This window comes from Microcaecilia unicolor, chromosome 2, assembly GCF_901765095.1.
Source record: "Microcaecilia unicolor chromosome 2, aMicUni1.1, whole genome shotgun sequence".
In the NCBI taxonomy this organism is placed as follows: Eukaryota; Metazoa; Chordata; class Amphibia; order Gymnophiona; family Siphonopidae; genus Microcaecilia; species Microcaecilia unicolor.
In genome coordinates, this window is record NC_044032.1 from 327342583 (window position 1) to 327367775 (window position 25193).

A 25193-nucleotide genomic window follows, 5' to 3' on the forward strand; every position below is an offset into this window, starting at 1 on the left:
CTATGTAAGACCTTACAGATTAAGTTAAACTTCTCTTCAGGCTATAATCCTCAAACTAATGGCCAGACAGAGAGGGTTAACCAGATCCTGAAGTCCTTCTTGTGTAGTACATATCTTCTCAGCAAAATGACTGGGCCCAATTGTTAACGTGGGCAGAATTCAGCTATAACAACCATGTGAGCGAGTTCTCAGGTTCATCCCCATTCCAATTTGTGTTTGGGTGACATGCAAGGGTACCCTTGCCCATACCTCAAGTGTATACAGTGCTAGCTGTGGAAGCCACAGCTACATCTCTGCTGGAACTCTGGAGGAACATGAGGAAACTTTTGGTTCAGGCTGCTGGCAAGACCAACAGACAGGTGGTGTAAATATTGTACAACCTGAGGCCTACTACCCAGCTTGGGGCCTGCTGGAAAAGCTTGGCCCAGCCTAAAGGGCTGCTGGGAAAGATAGGTCAAGTAAGAATCTAATTAAAATCAAGAGCCAGCTTGTAACAAAAGTTTCTAACTGGCACAGTTTGTCAGTAGAATTGTGAAACAGGAATAGCAAGGACGAACCTTGTACCAGGTGCATGGGAAGACAGAACTGGGTAAAAACATTTGTGGTCAAAGACAGTGGACCATCTGCCGGAAAAAGGAGGGGGATTTTTCCAGAGTAAAAATATCAAAATTTGCGGTTGGTGTTGTAATAACTGACATCTGTGCAAAAACAATTTTTTTATGGGGGGGCTCATAGAATTCAATGTTAACCAAGAGAATATAAATAAGACTGACAGCTGATATGTACGGGAGAGTCAGAGACATGAGTTAGACCTGAGTGTCACTCTGTTGGAGAGATCTTCCCTAAGAATATATATCCATATTTTTATAATCAATGCTTCATATGTAACCTGGCTTTGGTAAGTAATAAATCCTGTAAAAGAACCTGTTTCTCACTCTCTTTATTTCTCCTTATAGGGATTCTCCATCAATGAATGGGATCTGTTTTAGACATGAGAAAAGGGTAACTAAAACTTATTATATCTTGACTGTCTTTTGGTCCGGCAAAAGAAATGCACGTCTTTGCTGGAATCAAAAGGTCTACACAGGCAGCTTTAGGGTTTTCTCCACTACTCAGTGACATAGCTAGTACATGTCTGCTGAGTACTGAACAGAATTCAGAAGGGTCAAAATGACAGGAGTCAGATGTAATTGATAATAGCCTTCTCTGAGTTTCCCCGTAGAATTAGTGGGGGCATATCACCCCAAATAAATTCATTGGTGACTCTGATATCCATGGTCCCAACTCTCTCCAGGGGATCTGATCTGGTTATCCACTCAGAACCTATGCCTCAAGACCCCATCCACCAAGTTTGCTCCCTGATTTATTGGGCCATAGCCCATTGTCCATCAAGTGGGGCCAGTGTCATACCAATTGAAACTACCTGCTACTCTGCAAATTCACAGCACAGAGAAACAGGACGCCTCCGGTACCAATTCCCATTGCCACAGATCCAGATACTGAGTACAAAGTTCAACATATCCTTGACTCTAGGATTGTACAAGGCAAACTCCACTACCTCACTTCTTCGAAAGGTTAAGGACCTGAGGACAAGACCTGGAAGCCTACAAGCAAGGTTCATGTTCTAATGGTCTGGAAAATCTCTCTGAGAACAGAGACCCCCGGGTCTGAGCTGAAAACGATTATGATTAATGTAACAATTAAATCAGGGGAGACAAAAAGCTTAAAGCTAGATAATTCTGTTTACAACAACTGCTGAATAATAATTTACTGGACATTGAGCTAATGTTGAAATAACTTGAGATAGATGCTAGACATAACACATATTTCTAAGCTAGCAGAATGATAAAGAATTAGGCTGTGTCCATGATCCCATTGCTTTTGGGAAATCATAGCTTTGTCAGCATTAAGTGACTTGACGTGAATTAGAAAGATAAAATATAGGTCAGCTTGTTACTAATATGCTGGATGGACAACTGCTGACATATTCTGATATTACAACAAAGGTAATGATTAGTGAGTAATGTTTTCCATATGATGCTGATAACACGTAATTCCTGAATCTAATGCTGATGTGGCTTTGATTGCTTACCAATAAAAAGAAGAGGGCTGAAGTGTATCTTTGAGCTAGAGACTCAGGAGCTCGCGCCGCATTGGCCTTTGCTTTTATATATATATATATATATATATATATATATATATATATATATATATATAGTGTATGTGCTTTATTTCAATTTCACTTGACCTCTTCAGGGGAATTTAGGATAAAGAACTGATAGGTTCCTTGGTGGGGGAGGGCATATAAAGATCAGCCTAACCCTTCACACTTTCAGTTCCACTGCTCCTCTGAAGATTCCACTATATGTTTCCTCATAAACCTAAACCTGAGCCAATGAGCGGGGGGGGGGGGTCTTTGGGGAGGAGGTGCTGTCATGGCTGCATCCATGCTCCAATGCCTCAACTCTCTTCCCCCGCCCAGAGGTCAGCTCTGCTGTCTCCTTGGGCGTTCGGCAGAATACCTGCTATGCTGGACTGCTTCCTCAGCAGTCCTTGGCATGCAGGGGCACTCCCTTAGTTTTTGTCATCCAGCCTCCAGCTTTCAGCATCATGCCAACAGAAGCTGGCTCCCTTAGGCGCTCGCATTGAAGATAGCTATTTAAAGAAACAGAGGCAGGAAGCGGATCCTGGCATCCAGAGATGACATCACTGGCATGGGGATATATAAGAGATCATTGAACCTTTTCTCTTTTCAATTTGCAACAGTTCACCTGGTCCAGTCCAAGTGTGATCATTCTGCTCCAATCTTCAGTTCTGCTGTGGTCCAGTCTCCAGGTCCAGTCTCCACTGCTGTATTCAGCCCTGCTGTGGTCCAGTCTCCAGTTCCAGTCTTCATTCCTGTCTAAAGACCACCTGTATCCTAACTCCAGTTTCAGTATCTGCTCCTGGCTTCTTCTCTGCTGTGTCCCAGTCTCCAGTTCCAGTCTTTGTTTCTGCCTTCAGTCCAGCTGAATCCCAGACTAAAGTTCCAATCTTTGTTCCTGTCTACAGCCCAGCCAGCTGTATCCCAACTCCAGTTCCTGTCCAGTCTAGCTGGATCCCTCTTGTATGCAGCCTGTTAATGCCCATGTGTTCTGAAGCACCTGGTTTCCAGTTCTTCATCCTCCCGCCTAGCCCTGCATGGAATGAATCCTCTGCTGCTAGTCGGGCTCTGCCTGTCCTCCAGGATGGGTAGCCTTTTCCTCCCAACTGTGGCCTAAGAGCTCACCGTCCATGCTATGACATGTTCCTCTACATGCAGAGGTATAAATGCACATTTTGCATGTGGAGAGAATGCCCTGCCATTACTGTGAACATTTTTGGGACGAGGGGACCAGTACCACCGTTGGACGTATTACATAGGGTATTTTCTATTGGTGGGAATGTTTATCTCAGAATGCCTAGTAAATTTTTGGGATCTCTTTTTTCAACATGTTTTTTGGAGTATTTTCGAACATCAGAAAATGTTCTTTTTTTTCCATTATGAACTCCAGTTTTTAAATGTTTTCCAATAAACATTTATTTCTCCATTTGGATGTCATATCAAAATTGCCCCTCATAGACATCTAAGTATGGGGTTAGTCAGATAGCTATGTGAGGTTCCTCCTAGTTACTCCAAATTTTCAAATGCTTGTGTATATTATTCAGGCCCTATATCAGTCATAGATACAGCAGGTGCAAGATAAGACTACCATTATTTTACTGGCCTTAATTTTCATATTGTCCAGCTGATTATTTTAAGAAGAGTTGAAGTGCAATAACCCGCTGTGCAGATGAAATAAATGGATAATTTTAGTTAGTAGTTTTCAGGAAAATATTCAGCTAAGTCTAGTCAACTACATTTTCAACTGAAAATTCAGCTGGGTTCTATCCACCGCGCGCCAGTCACTACATATGCACCCATAAACACCTCAATCACTACTCATGGCCCCTATAAACATTATTTTCCTTGGCCTGTCCCTTCCTAATCTTTTCCCCCTCTCCCTACCGCTGTGTACCGCAGGAACTCACTGCCCATCCATGTCCTCTCCCGTCCTGCTCACTACTACAATACCCTACCCACCCCCGTTCCTCACCACCTCACAATCTCTCCTATACCCCTCCTCCTTCCTAGCTCTCAACCTTCATCACTTCCTTCCTGCCATTAACCCATCCCCATTCCTCCTAAGCTCATCCCGCCTTCGTCGCCCTACCTCCCCCACCCTCCTCCGCACTCTCTTGCTCCTTCTCCTGCTATCCGCGGGAGACATCAATCCCAATCCAGAGTTGCAGTCATTTACCGCCCCCCCCCCCCCCCGATAAGTCACTCCCTTCCTTCCTTACCGACTTTGATGCCTGGCTCTCCGTTTTTCTTGAACCCTCATCTCCGTCCCTCATTCTTGGAGACTTTAACATACACACTGATGACCCACCCGACTCCTACGCTTCTCAGTTCCTCTCTCTGACATCCTCCAGCTGAGCTCCACCACCCCTACTCACCAAACTGGCCAGTCTTGACCTCGTCCTCTCCTCTACCTGCTCACCCTCCAATTTCTGCGCCCCTGCTCTTCCTCTCTCAGATCATCACCTGATCACCTTCCCACTTCATCACCCTCCCCCTCAGTCCCCCCTAACACTAACCACTACTTTCAGGAATCTCCAGGCTGTCGACCTTCCCACCTTATCCTCTTGTATCTCTAATCTCTTCCCTTCCATCATGTCCTCAGAGTCTGTCGACAAGGCTGTCTCTGCTTACAATGCCACTCTCTCCACTGCTCTGGACACACTTGCACCATCCATCTCCCATCCCACAAGGTGTACTAATCCCCAGCCCTGGCTGACCCCTTGCATCCGATACCTTCGCTCCTGCGCCTGATCTGCCGAACGCCTCTGGAGGAAATATCGCACCCATACCGACTTTATTCATTACAAATTCATGCTATCCTCCTTCCAGTCCTCCCTATTCCTTGCCAAACAGGACTATTACACCCAATTGACTAATTCTTTCGGCTTCAACCCTCGTCGTCTCTTTGCCACCCTTAACTCCCTCCTCAAAGTGCCCTCTGCTCCCATCCCCCCCCCCCCCCCCCTCACTCTCTCCTCAATCACTAGCTGACTACTTCCGTGACAAGGTGCAGAAGATCAACCTCAAATTCACTACCAAGCCACCTCCTCCTCTTCACCCTTTAACCCACTCCCTCAACCAACCAACCCAGGCCTCCTTCTCCTCTTTTCCTGATATCACCGAGGAGGAAACCGCCCACCTTCTTTCCTCCTCAAAATGCACCAACTGTTCCTCTGATCCCATCCCCACCTACTTACTAAGCACCATCTCTCCTACTGTCACCCCCCCCCCCCCCATCTGTCATATCCTCAACCTCTCTCTCTCTCCACTGCAACTGTCCCTTACACCTTCAAGCATGCTGTAGTCACACCACTTCTCAAAAAACCATCACTAGACCCTACTTGTCCTTCCAACTAACGCCCCATCTCCCTCCTACCCTTCCTCTCCAAGATACCTGAACTCGCCGTTCACAGCCGCTGCCTTGATTTTCTCTCCTCTCATGCCATCCTCGATCCGCTTCAATCCGGTTTTCGCCCTCTACACTCGACAGAAATGGCACTCACTAAAGTCTGTAATGACCTGTTCCTTGCCAAATCCAAAGGTCACTACTCCGTCCTCATCCTCCTCGACCTATCCGCCGCTTTTGACACTGTCAATCATAATTTACTTCTTGCTGCACTATCCTCATTTGGGTTCCAGGGCTCTGTCCTCTCCTAGTTCTCCTCTTATCTCTCCCCTCCCTCTCCTTCTCTGCCCATATCCAGCAGACAGCCAAGACCTGTTGCTTCTTTATAACATAAGCAAAATTCGCCCCTTCCTCTCCGAGCACACCACCCGAACTCTCATCCACTCTCTCATCACCTCTCGCCTTGACTACTGCAACCTACTCCTCACTGGCCTCCCACTTAACCATCTATCCCCCGTTCAATCCGTTCAGAACTCTGCTGCCCGTCTTATCTTCCGCCTAGACCTATATGCTCATATCACCCCTCTCCTCAAGTCACTTCACTGGCTTCAAATCAGGTACCGCATACAGTTCAAGCTTCTTCTACTAACCTACAAATGCACTCAATCTGCAGCCCCTCATTACCTCTCTACCCTCATCTCCCCTTACGCTCCTACCCGTAACCTCCGCTCACAGGACAGATCCCTCCTCTCAGTACCCTTCTCCACTACCGCCAACTCCAGGCTCCGCCCTTTCTGCCTCACCTCACCCTATGCTTGGAATAAACTCCCTGAGCCCATACGCCAAGCCCCCTCCCTGCCCATCTTCAAATCCTTGCTCAAAGCCCACCTCTTCAATGTCGCTTTCGGCACCTAACCATTGTACCTCTATCCAGGAAATCTAGACTGCCCCCAATTTGATTGACTGCACTTTTTTTGTCCTTTAGATTGTGAACTCCTTTGAGCAGGGACTGTCCTTCTTTGTTAGATTGTACAGCGCTGCGTAACCCTGGTAGCACTTTAGAAATGTTAAATAGTAGTAGCAGTAGTGATGCAAGTACTTTGCAGGTGGGTGTTCACCAGGGCAGAGTTTGGGTTCAATGTAGGCACATAAATTATACGTTACGATAATTTAATGTATACATCTCCAATCCAGGTGCAAGTATTTACACCAGCCCTATGACTAACATAAATGTTTGTATATAACATACATGTGCATTTATCTATTTATTTATTTATTTCTGACATTTATATCTCACATTATCCCAAACAAGTTTGAGTTCAATGTGGCTTACAATAAACAGTATCCTATACTGAACGTAGGAACATGCAGGACGTCAGGACGACTCACACAGAAACAGAATCCTTCCATCCAGATCAGCTGCAGCAATGCGCCGGCCTGGAGACCGGTTCTGAAGAGGACTTCGGCAGGTGGGGGTTGGGGACCCCCCACCAGCACAGGTACCTGGCGGCGGCGGGGGAGGGTGGGGGGGGGTTGAAAGAGTCAGCGACGGGGGGGGGGGGGGCAGGGCCAAATCTGGAGGGCCCATACCCCCGTGGCCCCACTTAGCTATGCCCCTGGTATGATCTTGATTTCAGGAATCCTTGAAACCATTTGTTGACTGTGCCACATATACCAAAGTTGTCTAGTACGTTTAGTAGGATATTATGTAATCTACTACATCGAATGCACTAGACATATCGAACTGCATTATTAAGATCTTAGACCCTATGCTAATTTGTTTTCTGAGATTTGATTTGGACCTACCTCCTAGAAACGCCACAAGATCATCTCGCAAATCCCTCAACTTGCACTTCCCCAGCTGTAAAGGTCTAAAATACAAGCTGATGCATACTACTACCTTCTCTTATATGAGCACACAGTTATGGAACGCACTACCTACAGACCTGAAAACAATCAACAAAACAACTATCTTTCGCAAATCTCTGAAGACATACTTCTTCAACAAAGACTACAATGAGAACCGATAACCAATAGCCTCACTAATCTGCCTCACCAACCCACTCAGCTAGGAAAGCCTACCTTCTATAATTACCCTAATCACTCCCTTCCCTCTTCTCTCTTCCCTTACTTAATCTCTGCATAATACTAACTGTATCTGATATCCTGGAATGACAATGTTAACAAAACTATGTAAGCCACATTGAGCCTGCAAATAGGTGGGAAAATGTAGGATATAAATGCAATAAAATAAATAAAATGAATAAAATACTAGGGTGGTAAGGACAGTCTCAGTGCTATAGCATGGTCTGAAACCTGATTGTGATTTGTGTAGTAGGGAGAAATGTAGTCCACAGTTTGTGCTGCTACTATTCCTTCCATCACCTTTACCATCAAAGGAATGGAGGCTACTGGTCTGTACTTTGTTACATCAGTTATGGTGATTTAACTGGTTATGCTCCTATTCTGTAAAGAAAAGTAGATGCCTACTTTTCTCAAGAGAATAGGCTCTAAATAGGCACATTCTTATAAAATTGCCCTCAGTCCTGAAAATCAGTAACATTATTATTATTATTTGTTACATTTGTATCCCACATTTTCCCACCTATTTGCAGGCTCAATGTGGCTTACATAGTACCGTAATGGCGTTTGCCAGTTCCGGTATGAACAAATACAAGGTGATATTGTGGTGGAATAAGGTTCATACATGGAAGATGCATTAGGAGAACTTAGAGGGGAAGAGGAAAGTTTGGAAATGTCCATTACTGTTTTTGGTTTCGTTATGTCACAGGTAACCCGGTTTTTAGGTTGGGTCGGTGGGGTAGGCCTTTCTGAACAAGTTTGTTTTTAGTACTTTTCTGAAATTTAGGTGGTCAAACGTGGTTTTTACTGCTTTTGGCAGTGCGTTCCATAGTTGTGCGCTTAAGTAGGAAAAGCTGGATGCGTAAGTTGATTTATATTTGAGTCCTTTGCTGCTTGGGTAATGGAGATTTAGGTATGATCGTACTGATCTTGTAGTGTTTCTGGTTTGCCGATCTATGAGGTATGTCATGTATCCTAGGGCTTCACCATAAATAATTTTATGAACTACTGTGCAGATTTTGAATGCGATACGTTCTCTGATTGGGAGCCAGTGCAATTTTTCTTGGAGGGGTTTGGCGCTTTCAAATCGCGTTTTTCCAAATATAAGCCTGGCTGCTGTGTTTTGGGCAATCTGAGGTTTCTTTATGATTTGTTCTTTGCATCCCCAATAAATTCCATTACAATAGTCTGCATGGCTTAGTACCATTGAATGAATCATGTTGCGATATATTTCCCTCGGGAAGAATGGTTTCACACATTTGAGTTTCCACATTGAGTGAAACATTTTCTTTATGGTGGATTTTGCTTGGTTCTCTAGTGAGAGGTTTTGGTCGATTGTTACTCCGAGAATTTTCAGGCTGTCTGAGATAGGGAGGGTGTAACCTGGGATGTTGATGTTTGTGGGTTTTTAAGTATTGTATTGGAATGAGATAATGAGACAATGTGTTTTTTCTGTGTAAAGTTTTAGTTGGAATGCATTAGCCCATGAGTCCATGATGTTTAAGCTAAGCTTGATTTCATTGGTGAATTCTGCTAGATCATGTTTGTAGGGGATATATTGTGACGTCGTCAGCGTAGATGAATCGGTTAAGGCCTTGGATGGATAAGGCTAGTGGCATCATCAAGAGGTTGAAAAGGATCGGTGATAATGGTGATCCTTGTGGTACTCCGCAGTCTGGTTTCCAAGGTGATGATATATTTGTGCTTGATTTCACTTGATATGTTCTGGTGGTTAGGAAACCCTTGATCCATTTGAGAGTGTTTCCACCGATTCCGAAATAATCTAGGAGTCTTAGGAGTATATTATGGTTGACCATGTCGAATGCACTGGACATGTCAAATTGGAGGAGGAGAATGCTGTTACCTATTGTTATTTCCTGCTTGAATATAGTTAGGAGGGTAAGTAGTACTTTTTCGGAATGTGTAGGGGGCGAAATCCTGATTGTGAATCGTGTAGTATAGTGAATTTGTTTATGTAGTCATTAAGTTGTTTGGTTACCAAGCCTTCCATTAGTTTGACTACCAATGGGATAGATGCTACTGGGCGGTAGTTGGTGATGTCATTTGTTTTCTTCTTGGTGTATTTAGGATGTTGGCTTTTTCTTTGGGGAAGATGCCTTGTTGCAGCATGAAGTTTAAGTGGGATGTGAGATCTGTTATGAAGCAGGTGGGGGGCAGATTTTATTAGGTAGCTGGGGCATGTATCCAGTTGACAGTGGCTTTTGGAATACCTATTAATCACCTGGGTGACTGTATCGGTGGTGAGGAGGACAAAATTTGACCAGATTCGGTCCGCTGAGTATTCACCAGGGGTTGGGTCTAGACCATTGATGAAGTTATCAATGTTCGTGTTGTCTTGAGGTAGAGTTTTGCATAGGTTTGTAATTTTTTCATTGAAGTATTTAGCAAGGTTGTCTACAGATGGGATGTTAGTATTGGCTGTGGTGACCGGCGTTGTGTCTAGTAGTTTGTTCACGAGATGGAATAGTTTCTTCGTGTTTTTGTAATCAGACCCAATTTTAGTTTTGTAGTATGATCTTTTGGTCTGTCTTATTGCGTATATGTATTTCCTTTGTATTTGTTTCCATGCGTGTGTTCATCTTTTATTTTTTTCCATGTGCGTTCCAGTTTCCTGGACTGTGTTTTTAATTTTTTCAATTCTTCATTGAGACACGGTATCGAGTTATTTCTGTGTGAAGTTCTTGTTCGTAAGGGTGCTATTTCGTCTAATATGTGTCTACATCTTTTGTCCCTTTCTGAGAGGTAGTATATGGAGTCCGTTTGTGCTGTCCAATCATTATTGTATATCTGTTGCCAGAATGTATCCGAGCTTATTTGACCTCGCGTGGTGTAGGTTGTATGTTCTCGTATGATGAGAGAACCCCTTTTCCGCCATCTTAAGGATAGGTATAGTTTGTAATGGTCGGACCAAGGCGTTTCTGATCATTTAGTTTCTGTTATTATTAGGTTCTGGTCAGTGGATAGTTTGTGTGAGATAAGGTCGAGTGTATTCCCCTTCGCATGGGTTGTTTGCATGTGTGGCCATGTGAGGTCACATAAATGAAGGAAGTCTTTGCATTCTCGTGCGTTGGTAGAGTTTGGGTCTTCTAAATGAAGGTTAATGTCTCCTAATATTATTATGTTGGAGTTGGATACAAGAGGACCTTACGAGACTGGGAGACTGGGCGGCTAAATGGCAGATGACGTTTAATGTCAGCAAGTGCAAGGTGATGCATGTGGGAAAAAAGAACCCAAATTATAGCTACGTCATGCAAGGTTCCACGTTAGGAGTTACGGACCAAGAAAGGGATCTGGGTGTCGTCGTCGATAATACACTGAAACCTTCTGCTCAGTGTGCTGCTGCGGCTAGGAAAGCGAATAGAATGTTGGGTATTATTAGGTAAGGTATGGAAAACAGGTGTGAGGATGTTATAATGTCGTTGTATCGCTCCATGGTGCGACCGCACCTTGAGTATTGTGTTCAATTCTGGTTGCCGCATCTCAAGAAAGATATAGTAGAATTGGAAAAGGTGCAGAGAAGGGCGACTAAAATGATAGCGGGGATGGGACGACTTCCCTATGAAGAAAGATTAAGGAGGCTAGGGCTATTCAGCTTGGAGAAGAGACGGCTGAGGGGAGACATGATAGAGGCATATAAAATAATGAGTGGAGTGGAACAGGTGGATGTGAAGCATCTGTTCACGCTTTCCAAAAATACTAGGACTAGGGGGCATGCGATGAAACTACAGTGTAGTAAATTTAAAACAAATCGGAGAAAATTTTTCTTCACCCAACGTATAATTAAACTCTGGAATTCGTTGCCGGAGAAAGTGGTGAAGGCGGTTAGCTTAGCAGAGTTTAAAAAGGGGTTGGACGGTTTCCTAAAGGACAAGTCCATAAACCGCTACTAAATGGACTTGGGAAAAATCCACAATTCCACGAATAACATGTATAGAATGTTTGTACGTTTGGGAAGCTTGCCAGGTGCCCTTGGCCTGGATTGGCCGCTGTTGTGGACAGGATGCTAGGCTCGATGGACCCTTGGTCTTTTCCCAGTATGGCATTACTTATGTACTTATGTACTTATATCTAACTCGTGCATCAACGACCCTAATGTAATCTTACTTGGTGACCTGAACCTACATCTAGATCTCCAAATCTGTTCACACCCGAGAATGCATCGATCTTCTTCACCTATGTGACCTCATCCTACATCCATTGCAACCCACTCACATCAAAGGTCACTCACTTGATGTCATTTCTTATAAATTCTCCACCGATCAAAACGTCATTATATCCGAAATTGACTAGTCTCCCACATCATGGTCTGATCATTACAAAGCATCCCTAACCTTACAATGGCGTAATAAGGGCCAGCCAAAATCACATGACCCTATAACAATCTTTACCAGAGGACGGATTGACAAGGATAGTTTCTGGAAACATATCTACGCCGACAACTGGTCAATACAACCGCACTCAGATAACTTCCTCACAATATGGGATAATAGATTAAAATTGATTTTGGACGAAATTGCACCACTACACTCCAAGACTCTACATAAGCATAATCCTTCACCGTGGTTTAATGACCTACTGAAAAACCTAAAGTTGCAAACCAGGAAACTTTAAAAAACATTGGAGCAAATCAAAAAATAGCCTCACTTTTAATGCATGGAAACAATCACAAATGAACTACAAATACGCCATTAAACGTGCCAAAAGAGCCTATTATACACAAAAAATTACAGTGATTGGTACAGACATAATAAAAACAATTGCAACTTATAAAAAATCTTCTAAACACAGATCCAGTGACTACATCACCTTCCAACCGTCCTTCCGCTGACCAGTTGGCCAGATACTTCAATGACAAAATCATTAATCTTTGCAAATTGATTCCCCAGGACAATTTCACTGTTGATACCTTTCTTGATGAATTGGACCCCGGATTAGATGAAGTACCGGCCGACCGATCATGGACTAATTTTACCCTCCTTACCACCGAAGAAGTAACTAAAACTATGTCTAAACTACCCAGGTCTTATTGCCACCTTGACCCCTGTCCCAACTACCTACTGAAAGGCGCCCCAACATGCTTTATTTTAGATCTCATCACCCACATAAACTTCCTACTCCAACAAGGCTCCTTCCCCACCAAACATGGCAACATACTACTAACACCTATACCAACCCCCCCCCCCCCCAAAACCTACAAACGATACCACCACTATCGTCCTATTGCCTCCATCCCTTTAATCACTAAATTGATGGAAAACAGAGTGACCTCACAACTCAACAAATATATTCAGAAATTCTCCGTCCTCCATGAGTTGCAGTTGGGCTTTCGTTTTGCTCATAGCACAGAAACGGTCCTTCTTACCTTAATATCCAAATTTAAACAAGAAATAGCAATAGGAAACAACATCCTCCTCCTACAATTCGACTTATCCAGTGCTTTTGACATGGTTGACCATACTATCTTAACTAAACTTCTGGATAAACTTGGGATTGGCGGCAATATCATCAACTGGATAAAAAGCTTCATTACCACAAGATCTTACCAAGTCAAAGGGACTACAAATATATCATCCCCATGGTCATCAGAATGCGGGGTACCACAGGGATCTCCACTTTCCCCGATATTCTTTCACCTCATGATGATTCCCCTAGCCAAGTTACTAGCCAAACATGGCCTTAACCCCTTCATCTATGCTGACAATGTCACCATATTTATCTCCTTTAAATCCAATTTATCAGAAATCGACGATAAAATTATTACTGGCATGACCACCCTAACCTCTTGGGCTAACGCTTTTAAGATGAAATTAAACAAAGAGAAAACACAATGCCTAGTCCTTTCATCACAATACTCTCCATTCCTCCAGACTAAGCACCCCAGATGTTAAACTCTCCATATCCGACAACCTAAAAATTCTTGGAGTAACGATAGACAACCATTTATCATTTGAAAACCACGCTAAATCCATAACGAAGAAAATGTTCAACACGATGTGGATATTGAAATGAGTGAAATCATATCTCCCCTTGAACACCTTCGGAACCTGGTACAATCCACAGTACTTTTACCCACGCAGACTACTGCAACAGTGTTTTCATTGGAAGTAAGTCCCAAATCCTGAAAAAACTTCAGACTGCCCAAAACACAGCAGCCAGACTTATCTTTGGCAAGTCAAACTTTGATAGCGCTATACCTCTTCAAGAGAAGCTGCATTGGCTCCCCATCAGAGAAAGAATAAACTTCAAAGTCCATACACTGATTCATAGCATTATACACAGAGAATCCCCTAGGTACATGAATAACCTGATCAACCTCCCTATCAGAAAAGATATATGCCATCACGTACTTACCTCAATTTACACCTTCCCAACTGCAAAGGAATTAAATACAAAACCTTCTATGTATCCAGCTTCTCCTTCTTAGGCAGCCAGCTTTGGAATGCTCTACCCAGATCCATTCAAACAATTAACGACTACCCTTCCGAAAAATGTTGAAAGCCCATTTCTTCAAGCAAACTTACCCTAATGGCCCGACTCAACCTTATAAGCCCACCCACATGTCTCCTGCTCCTACGAAGATTATATCTTAAACAATGTCTCCCAATCTCCTTCATGCTTATCCCCTAATCTTTCTTCCCCATCTTCCCTACACCATACCCCTCCCTATCTCTTTTCCTTTAGCTTATCCTATCTTTGTTACACCTTTCCATGTTCAATTCACATATTCTTAAGGCCTTCTATTAATATGTTTACTATAGTTGTAAAATTATCCTTATAAGACTCTGTAATTCTATTTACTATGTAAGCCGCATTGAACCTGCTATGTGTGGGAAAGCGCGGGTACAAATGTAATGTAATAATAATAATAATAATAATAATATTTGAAATGAAGTCCATGAAGTCGGACTGGCTTTCGCTCCAGTTGTACGGTGGCCTGTAAAACAGGATACAATTTAGGTGGTCGAGCAGGGTTTTATGGTGGATTCTGATTAAAGCTATTTCGAGATGGGCAGTTATAGATTTGGCAGTGGTTTCGATGGTGAGATGAGATCGGTATATAAGAGCTATGCCTCCTTCTCTTTTTCCCTTTCTGGTCCAGTGAGTGATTTTGTATCCTGGAGGACAGAGGTTTAGGATGATAGGGTCATCTTGATTATGGATCCAGGTTTCAGTGATGAAGAGTAAATCAAGTTGTGCTGACGTGATCCAGTCTGTTAGTATTGTTGTTTTGTTTACTACGGATCTGGCGTTAACGTATCCTATTTGAATTTTATGATAAGGGTCGTCTGTGCTTTGTGTTATATGGACTTTTGTCAGTTGTTGTTTCTGTTGGGTTTGTCCGCGTGTTGGTGCTTTTTCTTTGTTTTGGTTGTTGCCGATAACAAATAAGAGGTCTTTTTACTAAGCTGTGTTAGGTGCTAACACATGCCTAATGCAGCAAAAATGGCCTAAAGTGTTTTGTGTTAGTTTTGCCATGTGCACGTACTAAGCAAGTGTTAGATTTTTTTTGTATGTATTTTGAGAGGGTGTGTCAGGGAAGAGAGAGGGCATTCCTGCGCTAACCAGTTAGTGCATTTACATTACTGTGTGCTAACTGGTTAGTGTGTGGTTAACATGGGAACCATTACTGCCTCCTAAATAGGTGGTAGTAAGTGTTCACACAGTAATTTTTTGTACATGGTTGCATTCTAATGGTAACATTAATGCACAGTGATAAATGAAATTAATAGAAAATAAGGATTTTTTACAGATGCAGTAAAAATTGCCTTAGTGTGCTGGAAAGACCCAAATAAGGGTGTGCTAAGGTCAGTTCTTATTGCAGCTTAGTAAAAGGGCCCCCAAGATTGGTCGTTACAAACTTGCACTAAGAAAATAATGTCTAATGTAATCTAATATAAGTTTTATATTCCGTAATAAGCCTCTAGTTATAGGCAGATTACATAAAGACAACCACGCATACATAATAATGTATAGAAGCTAAACATCCAACTTAAGACATGTTTTTAAAGATTTTTGAAATAACGAATAGCTGTTAAATTTTCTAATAGCTGAAGGTAAATTATTCCATATCTTAACTCCTACAAATGAGACGGCTGATTGAAATGACCTCAAAAACCTAATTGCTTTAACAGAAGGCAAATGAAGTATCAGAAAATCTCTCAATTTCCTAATGCTATCAACACTTGAAAAACTTATGAGATAGCATATATTGAGGAGCCATACCATATATCATCTTACATATCATAACACAAATTTTGATGCCTATTCTAGCTTGAATAGGAAGCATGATTTTTGCCAAAAAACACAGGTTAAATGGCATTATGTGTTATTTTTCCTTTATGCACATTTGTTTAGCAACTTGAACTAAATAATAATGAGATGCAAAGTAACTCAGTATATGGGGAAAAATAAACGTTTTGCTTTGGGAGCCTCTTACAGGGGTCGTTGACTAAACAAAAGCAAACCCCAGTGATTTTACTCTCAACATCCAAACCCACAATTCTTCAAATATCCAGTCTCCAACTGATCCCCTATCCCTTCCAATCATCCTTCCCAAAATCCAATATTTTTACTTATTTATTTTTTAGGATTTATTTACTGCCTTTTTCAAAGAATTCACTCAAGGCGGTGTACAGTGAGAATAAATCAAACACAAGCAATAGACAATTACAGTAGTAAAAATATTCAAACAACAATACAAATTATGGCATAGTATACTACTTATTTATTTATTTATTTATTTATTGCATTTGTATCCCACATTTTCCCACCTATTGGTAGGCTCAAAGTGGTTACACAATTTTGGAAAGGAGTGTAGTTAAAGAGATTTGGAATGGTTCATCCCCAGCGGATTGCTAGGGTGGGTTCATGTGTCAGGGGATAGAAAACTGTTTGTTTCCTAGATTATGTGTTTATTATGTCAACACAATATGCAATAGAACATTTTAATAGCATAGGGTATAATCAAAGATGGAACATATAGGGCCCTGTTTACTAAGCTGCGTTATAGGAGTGTTAGCGGTTTTAACGTGCATTAACTATGTACGCATGTTAAGCATGCACGCACCTACATGGTTAGCATGCACGCTAATTGTAGGCACGTTAAAAACGCTAACGCGCCTTAGTAAACAGGGCCCATACATAGGTATGAGAGTAATAGGAGTTAGAAAATAAGGTGATTAATTTAAAGAAAGTTGCACATGAGGTCAGACAGATGATTAAATGTTATCTCAGCTAGGGTAGGAGTGGATAAACATGTCCTGCTGCAGTATGTACAGACCTGTATCACTCCATGTGTGTGTGTGTTTGTTTGTTAGTTAGTTACTTCTTCTATTAAAGGCCTGGTTGAAGAGCCAAGATTTCACCTGCTTCCTGAAGTAGAGATAGTCTTGTGTTTAGCGGAGCCTTTCAGGGAGTGCATTCCAGAGTGTGGGGGCAACACCGGAGAAGGCTCACTTGCAGGTACCACATCATCTAATGTCTTTTGAAGAGGCTGTGGTTAGGATACCCCTTGCGAGGACCTTAGAGTCCTTATTTTATTTATTTTTTATTTGTTACATTTGTATCCCACATTTCCCACCTATTTGCAGGCTCAATGTGGCTTACATAGTACCGTAAAGGCATACGCCAAGTCCAGTAGAGAAACAAATACAAGGTGATATTATGGTCAAGTAAAGGTACATGTGTTTCAGGTACCATGGGGATCGAGGACAGGAAAGGTTATATAGTGTCCATTACTGTCACGACTGTGGTCGTGATCCCTCTCTGACTCACCTTACTTCCGATGGTCAGCTGCTGAGCTGGCTACTGTCTGCACGGTTGTTTCTTTCCTCTGTGTTTCAAGCCTCACTTTGGTGTTCAGTGTGTATTTCCTGCCTCTGTCCTGTAGGGTTTCCACTTCCTGTGTGTTCCAAGCCTCACTTTGGTGTTCAGTGTATTTCCTGCCTCTGTCCTGTTTATAAGAAAGTGCTGCACTTTCATTCAGGGCTCTTGCAATGCCAAAGGTCTCCAGGCTAATGTGTGTGCAGTGAAGCACTTCTGCCTTGTTCTAGTCTGTGTGCTTGTAGGCACTTCTGCCTTGATTTCTTGATGCTTTGTTCTTAGCCTGTGTGCTTGTGGGCACTTCTGTCTTGATTCCTTGTTTAGGGTGCCTGTGTGCACTTCTGCTTCTGTTCTTCTCGGTCTGTTTGTGTGCTAAGTTCTGCCTTCAACCATAGTTCTGTTGTTTGTCTGTGTGGGTCAGCTTTGTGTCCTGCTTAGTCTGCCTTGCTTGTTCTAGTCCCCTCTACCTTAGCTTCAGCCATAGTTCTGTTGGTTTGTCTGTGTGGGTCAGCTTTGTATCCTCCTTGTGTCTGCCCTGTTTGTCTTCAGGTCCAGTCCCCTTCCTGCTTGTCTCTGCCTTGTTTGCTTTCAGCTTCTATTCCTGCCTAGCTTGTTTCAGTATCCTGAATCTGGTTCCAGTATCCGGCTCCAGCCAAGCCAAGCCAAGTCCGTTTAGCATTTGGTTCCAGTCCAGCCAAGCCAAGTCCATTCCAGCATTTGGTTCCAGTCCAGCCAAGCCAAGTCCGGTTCCAGTATCCGGCTCCAGCCAAGCCAAGTCTGTTCCAGCATCTGGCTCCAGCCAAGCCAAGTCCGTTCCAGCATTTGGTTCCAGCCAAGCCAAGCCAAGTCCATTCCAGCATTTGGTTCCAATCCAGCCAAGCCAAGTCCATTCCTGAATCCGATTCCAGCCAAGCCAAGTGCATCCTGAATCCTGTCCAGTCCTGCTTGGGGGGTTTTTGCCTCCTGCTGCCACTCAACGACAGTAGGCCAAGGGCTCACATTGTTCCAGAGTTCGTGCCTGTTTGTTCAAAGCCTGGGATCATGACAATTACGAGCTTTGGTTTTGCTGTGTTGCAGAGTGTAAGTATTTATGTTGGGTCGGTGGGGTATGCCTTTTTGAACAAATTGGTTTTTAATGATTTCCTGAAGTTTAGGTGGTCATAGGTTGTTTTCACAGCTTTTGGCAGTGTGTTCCATAGTTGTGTGCTTATGTAGGAGAAGCTGGATGCATAAGTTGCTTTGTATTTAAGTCCTTTGCAGTTTGGGTAATGGAGGTTTAGGTATGTTCGAGATGATCTGCTTATGTTTCTGACTGGTAGGTCTATGAGGTCTGTCATGTATCCTGGGGCTTGGCCGTAGATAATTTTGTAGACAAGGGTGCAGATTTTGAAGGTAATACACTCTTTGATTGGAAGCCAGTGCAGTTTTTCTTGGAGGGGTTTGGCACTTTTGAATCGTGATTTACCAAATATTAGCCTGGCTGCTGTGTTTTGGGCGGTCTGGAGTTTCTTTGTGAGTTGTTCTTTGCATCCCGTGTAGATTCCGTTGCAGTAGTCTGCATGGCTTAGTACCATTGATTGTATTAGGTTACGAAATATTTCCCTCGTGAAGAAAGGTTTTACGCGTTTAAGTTTCCACATTGAGTGGAACATTTTCTTTGTTGTGGAGTTCACTTGGCTTTCAAGTGTGAGGTTGCGGTCGATTGTAACGTCAAGTATTTTCAGGCTGTCTGAAATAGGGAGGGTGTCTTCTGGGGTGTTTAAGCTTGAGGGTTTGTACGTATTGTGTTGAGATGAGAGGATGAGGCAGTGTGTTTTTTCAGTGTTCAGTTTCAATTGAAAAGAGTTTGCCCATGAGTCCATGGTGTTCAAACCGAGTTTGATTTCGTTGTTGATTTCTGTTAGATCATGTCTGAAGGGAATGTATATTGTGGCATCGTCTGTGTAGATGAACGGTTTGAGGCCTTGCTTTAATCAGGACTTGGCCAGTGGGATCATCATTATGTTGAAAAGTGTTGCCGATAGTGGTGATCCTTGAGGTACTCCACAGTCCAGCTAAGTATATGTCCACCAATTCTGAAGTAGTCTAAAAGTCTTAGTAGTATATTGTGGTTTACCATGTCGAATGTGCTCTACATATCAAATTGGAGATGTGTACAGGGTCATCCTTCAAGTATTCAGGGCCATTTCCTTTAAGGGCCTTGAAGATCAGATATAGCGTTTTATATACCCAGAAACTTCATAAAGCGTCTAATGTCTTATAATGTCTTCTGCTATACCACTATCTGTATTCCTAATGTATGTTAATGTGTTCTGTAATACCACTATCTAACATTTCATGACCATGTAACCCAAAATCCTCTGTAAAACCAAATGTATATCCTCTTCTCATTTCCAGTATCCATGATGTATTGTAAGCCACATTGAGCCTGCAAAGGGGTGGGAAAACATGGGATACAAATGCAATAAATAAATAAATAAACCTAAGAGTCTTGCTGCAGCATTCTGATTCAATTGGAGCTGGTGCAAACCTTTTGTAGTCAGACCATTGTAAAGTGTTTTACAGTAATCCAGTCTTGATGTTATCATGGCATGCACAACTGGGATAAGATTTTCCTTCTTGATGTAAAGAGAGAGGCAGCATAGTTGTCGTAAATAGTAGAATATATTCTTAATCTTCCCCTCCTTCATGGCATCCCCTCCACCCTACTATCCTGAGAAGCCCAAGTGGTAAAGCCTCTCAACCCGCACACTACACCCCATTTGATTCCCCCTGGAACCTAACAGGGGTTTCCATGGTATCTAGTGGCTGAGCAGGAATGATCAGCTGCCAGCTTCAAAATGTTGCTTCTTGACCCCTGGCAGTAGTCTCATGGTACTATTGCTACAGGTCAAGCTGTCAAATAAGACACATGAGGTGTCTCCCAAAAGCAGCTAAAATCCCATCTATAATGAAGCTACATACAATTACATTAGCTCATGAGCAGGTGTAAATATATACATGTAGAATACTTGTGAATATCAGTATTTTATAAAGAACATGCATAAATCATGACTCTGCCTATGCTCTGCTCAATATCTACCCCTGAACAGGCCTATTACAGGGGGGTAGTTTTACGAGGCATTTTTTTTTGCATGCATACTGGAAAATTTGTGTCAAAAAATGCTTTATAAAATTACCCCCATATAATACAAAATCTCTGCTTAGATATATATACGTAAGTATACTACCTAATGTACAAAGCCACAATAATGTAATTCTTTTTTCGAACATTTCACTTTGCAAAATGGCTTCTTCTGATGTTCATTATATCAAATACATTTTTTTGCAGTGCTATATATATTTTTATGAAAGATTCTGTGTTGGAGGCCTGTCCCTTGGAAGCCGGAGATCTTTCTTTTCTCGGCCGGAGTGGCAGGCCTCACTTCGAACCGACAGACACTCGTGAGGCAGGCAGTGAATACAGCACGAGTGGTTATTGCATTGTACTGGAAGCAGGTGGGGGTCCCATCGGTCAAGAGATGGCTAAATAAGTTGACCTATGTGTGTGACATGGAGAAATTCATGGCGGAGCGAAAACAACAACACAATAAATGGAAAGTGGTATGGCAATCCTTTATTCAGTACACTCAAAATGTTTGAGCTATGTGGTGAAAATGTGGTATGGGTGGAAGTGGCAAGTGGTGTCCCAGGGGAAGGGGGTGGGGTATAGGGGGGAAGGATGGGTAGGGGTAGGGAGATAAATGTATAAGGGAGAAAAACTATATAAATCTTAAGTTCCAAGGAGTTAATATTTGGTAGTTGAAATTGTTGGATGAAGAACCATTGGATAATTTTGAGTGTTGGTAAAAACTATGTAACAGAGAAATGTTATTGTTGTCCACAGAGCTATTGTATTGGTTTTCTTTTTATTTGATCAATAAAGACTTCATACAAATTAAAAAAGAAAGATTCTGTGTTCAGTGAGCCTATTATAAAATACCAGGGGTTTTTAAACATATGTATTTAAAACGTCTTTTTTTTCCAACCTACACATCCTATACAAAGAACCACTGAAATGACTTTTTTATTCTGCAGATTCTACTTACCAGTGATTGATTAAACAAAGACAGCTGTTTTTGCCATTCATCGACACGAGTTTTAATTGGACCCACATACCGTGAAGAAGCAATTGTTGATATATTAATTATGCTGTCATCAAGAAGAACCTAAAATTTAAAAAGCAATTTTGAGCTTTGCATTTATTGTACTCTGAAATAAAATTGAAAAATGATATAAATTAAGGGGTTAATATTCAAAGTTTGTCTGGTTAATTTCAGGATTTAACCAAGCAAATTATCTTTCCTGGCCTCATGAATGAATAGCTTTTTTTCTGGATAATTTTGCAGAGTCAAAAGTTGTTCAGCTACAGAGAGAAGTCAGAGGTATGCTGAAGGTGAGTTAAAACTTTAAGAGGGTAATTCCATAACAGAGTTCTTAAGCATATAGACATACATTTTTATAAAAGCAGAATACAGTGTTTATATGCTTATTTGCCTTTACAAAACAGCCTACATAAAAGGTTCCACACAAAGTTACACCTGCTATTACTTAGGTCTAAACTTTTGTGCATGTATGTGCTGGTAGGAATCAGTGTCTATGCAAATAAATAAATCTATAACCAATATATCCCAAAAAAGAGTGAGATAAAACAAAAATTGAAAACTAATACAGTTACAAATAATAATATAAAAGAGAGAAAAAGAAATACACTTTCGTCCACAATAAACTTTGTATGATCCAAGCGTTTGAGAAAAAGAAAAAAGAAAAAATATATCACTCGATTATCACATACCCATAAAGCTCTTCCCAGCCTGTCACTACAGTGTGCACATGAGACTATACAATGACACTTATTCCTTCTTTAGCTACAAGAAATTCCTCTAGTTGCTTGGGTTCAAAAAATTGAAACTGTTTACCCTGAAATAACACAAAACATAAGCAAGGAAATTTCAACACAAAATTGGCGCCCAAGGCCAAAATCCTTTGTCGAAAGGCCAAAAAGGCCTTATGCCTTTTCTGTGTTTCTTTTGAAAGATCAGGAAATATTCTAACCTTAGAGCCCAGGAACTGTGTATCCAAATGTCTAAATGAAAGTTTCAAAGCAGCTTTGCGATCCATCTCCAAAGCAAAAGATACCACCATAGTAGTTTTCAGTGTAATTACTTCCAACGATGATTCCAAAAAGGATGTAAGGTTCATATCATCTCCAGCTTGACTTTGAAGGGTCTCAACAGAAAATTTCCCCGAGACCAGTAAATACTGACCTCATGTTATAGGTGGTAATGAGTCACCTGGCAAACCCAGAACTTCAATTAGTTATTTCTTAACCTTGTCTACAGGTAAGATTAGAGGCGACCTAAGAAAGTTGAGCAGTCTCAAATTATGTCTCCTAACTTGATTTTCCAAATACGCCAACCGACGATGTGTAAAATTCTTATCCTTGATTAAAACTGTACCCAGCGATTCCAAAGTCTGAATTTAAGTCTCTAGAGAATTTGTTTTAGAAGACTGCTGGGTTGTTTCCTGTGCTTGGAGAAGAGCAGCTTCAGACAAAGATTTTATATCCTTAGTATTTTTCAAAGTCAAATTTTTTAAAGAAGAATGCATATCAGATGTAAGGTCCCAAAGTGACTCCAATGCCACAATGATAGGTTTCACAAAAACCCGGATAGATACATCAGGAGTAACCAAACTGGTAAAGAGTACTCACTGTTTGTTGAGGTAAAGTTTGTGCTGCATTCTATATTATCTCCTGACCAAAAATCAAATTCTCAGCTGCTATGGAAGCGTGCCCTCCCTGTTCACCCAGTTCTTCACAGCCGGGGTCAAGATCAACCATAGCTGCATTACTTCCTGGCTGTGGTGGTGCCGCTCGCAAAATAGAGAAGACTTGTCACACTGCTGACTGATGCCAAAGCGTCAGTCCCGACAGAAGGAGAAGATGCCTGTATGGGTCCGGCTGAAGTTCCAAATCTTTCGTCTGCGTCAGAGCCTGGGTCACAGTGGGAGTCAAGGGAAACTCCTGCACCTTCCCTCTCCTCTTCCCCATAACTGAGGAGCAAGGAGCCGCTTCAATCAGTGACTCAAGATAAAATCCGGGAGCTGCCAGTGCGGTAAATTGTCACGATGCCATCTTGGACAGGACTGGCATAAGTTAATCAGTAAGGGAAAATTAGGTTCTTACCTTGGTAATTTTCTTTCCTTTAGTCATAGCAGATGAAGCCATTACGTACAGTGGTGGAAATAAGTATTTGATCCCTTGCTGATTTTGTAAGTTAGCCCACTGACAAAGACATGAGCAGCCCATAATTGAAGGGTAGGTTATTGGTAACAGTGAGAGATAGCACATCACAAATTAAATCCGGAAAATCACATTGTGGAAAGTATATGAATTTATTTGCATTCTGCAGAGGGAAATAAGTATTTAATCCCTCTGGCAAACAAGACCTAATACTTGGTGGCAAAACCCTTGTTGGCAAGCACAGCGGTCAGACGTCTTCTGTAGTTGATGATGAGGTTTGCACACATGTCAGGAGGAATTTTGGTCCACTCCTCTTTGCAGATCATCTCTAAATCATTAAGAGTTCTGGGCTGTCGCTTGGCAACTCGCAGCTTCAGCTCCCTCCATAAGTTTTCAATGGGATTAAGGTCTGGTGACTGGCTAGGCCACTCCATGACCCTAATGTGCTTCTTCCTGAGCCACTCCTTTGTTGCCTTGGCTGTATGTTTGGGTCATTGTCGTGCTGGAAGACCCAGCCACGACCCATTTTTAAGGCCCTGGCGGAGGGAAGGAGGTTGTCACTCAGAATTGTACGGTACATGGCCCCATCCATTCTCCCATTGATGCGGTGAAGTAGTCCTGTGCCCTTAGCAGAGAAACACCCCCAAAACATAACATTTCCACCTCCATGCTTGACAGTGGGGACGGTGTTCTTTGGGTCATAGGCAGCATTTCTCTTCCTCCAAACACGGCGAGTTGAGTTCATGCCAAAGAGCTCAATTTTTGTCTCATCTGACCACAGCACCTTCTCCCAATCACTCTCGGCATCATCCAGGTGTTCACTGGCAAACTTCAGACGGGCCGTCACATGTGCCTTCCGGAGCAGGGGGACCTTGCGGGCACTGCAGGATTGCAATCCGTTATGTCGTAATGTGTTACCAATGGTTTTCGTGGTGACAGTGGTCCCAGCTGCCTTGAGATCATTGACAAGTTCCCCCCTTGTAGTTGTAGGCTGATTTCTAACCTTCCTCATGATCAAGGATACCCCACGAGGTGAGATTTTGCGTGGAGCCCCAGATCTTTGTCGATTGACAGTCATTTTGTACTTCTTCCATTTTCTTACTATGGCACCAACAGTTGTCTCCTTCTCGCCCAGCGTCTTACTGATGGTTTTGTAGCCCATTCCAGCCTTGTGCAGGTGTATGATCTTGTCCCTGACATCCTTAGACAGCTCCTTGCTCTTGGCCATTTTGTAGAGGTTAGAGTCTGACTGATTCACTGAGTCTGTGGACAGGTGTCTTTCATACAGGTGACCATTGCCGACAGCTGTCTGTCATGCAGGTAACGAGTTGATTTGGAGCATCTACCTGGTCTGTAGGGGCCAGATCTCTTACTGGTTGGTGGGGGATCAAATACTTATTTCCCTCTGCAGAATGCAAATAAATTCATATACTTTCCACAATGTGATTTTCCGGATTTAATTTGTGATGTGCTATCTCTCACTGTTACCAATAACC

At 42.3% G+C, this 25193-nt stretch overlaps 1 protein-coding gene across 1 annotated transcript in view; it reads right to left on the reverse strand.

Moving 5' to 3' along the window:
* The window catches only part of DNAH6 (dynein axonemal heavy chain 6), a 2906060-nt gene that overhangs the window by 2215472 nt on the left and 665395 nt on the right, over positions 1-25193 (reverse strand). The window contains exon 23 of the mRNA XM_030192089.1: positions 21503-21622. Coding sequence (XP_030047949.1) covers positions 21503-21622 — 120 coding nt within the window. The remainder of the gene's footprint in view (positions 1-21502; positions 21623-25193) is intronic.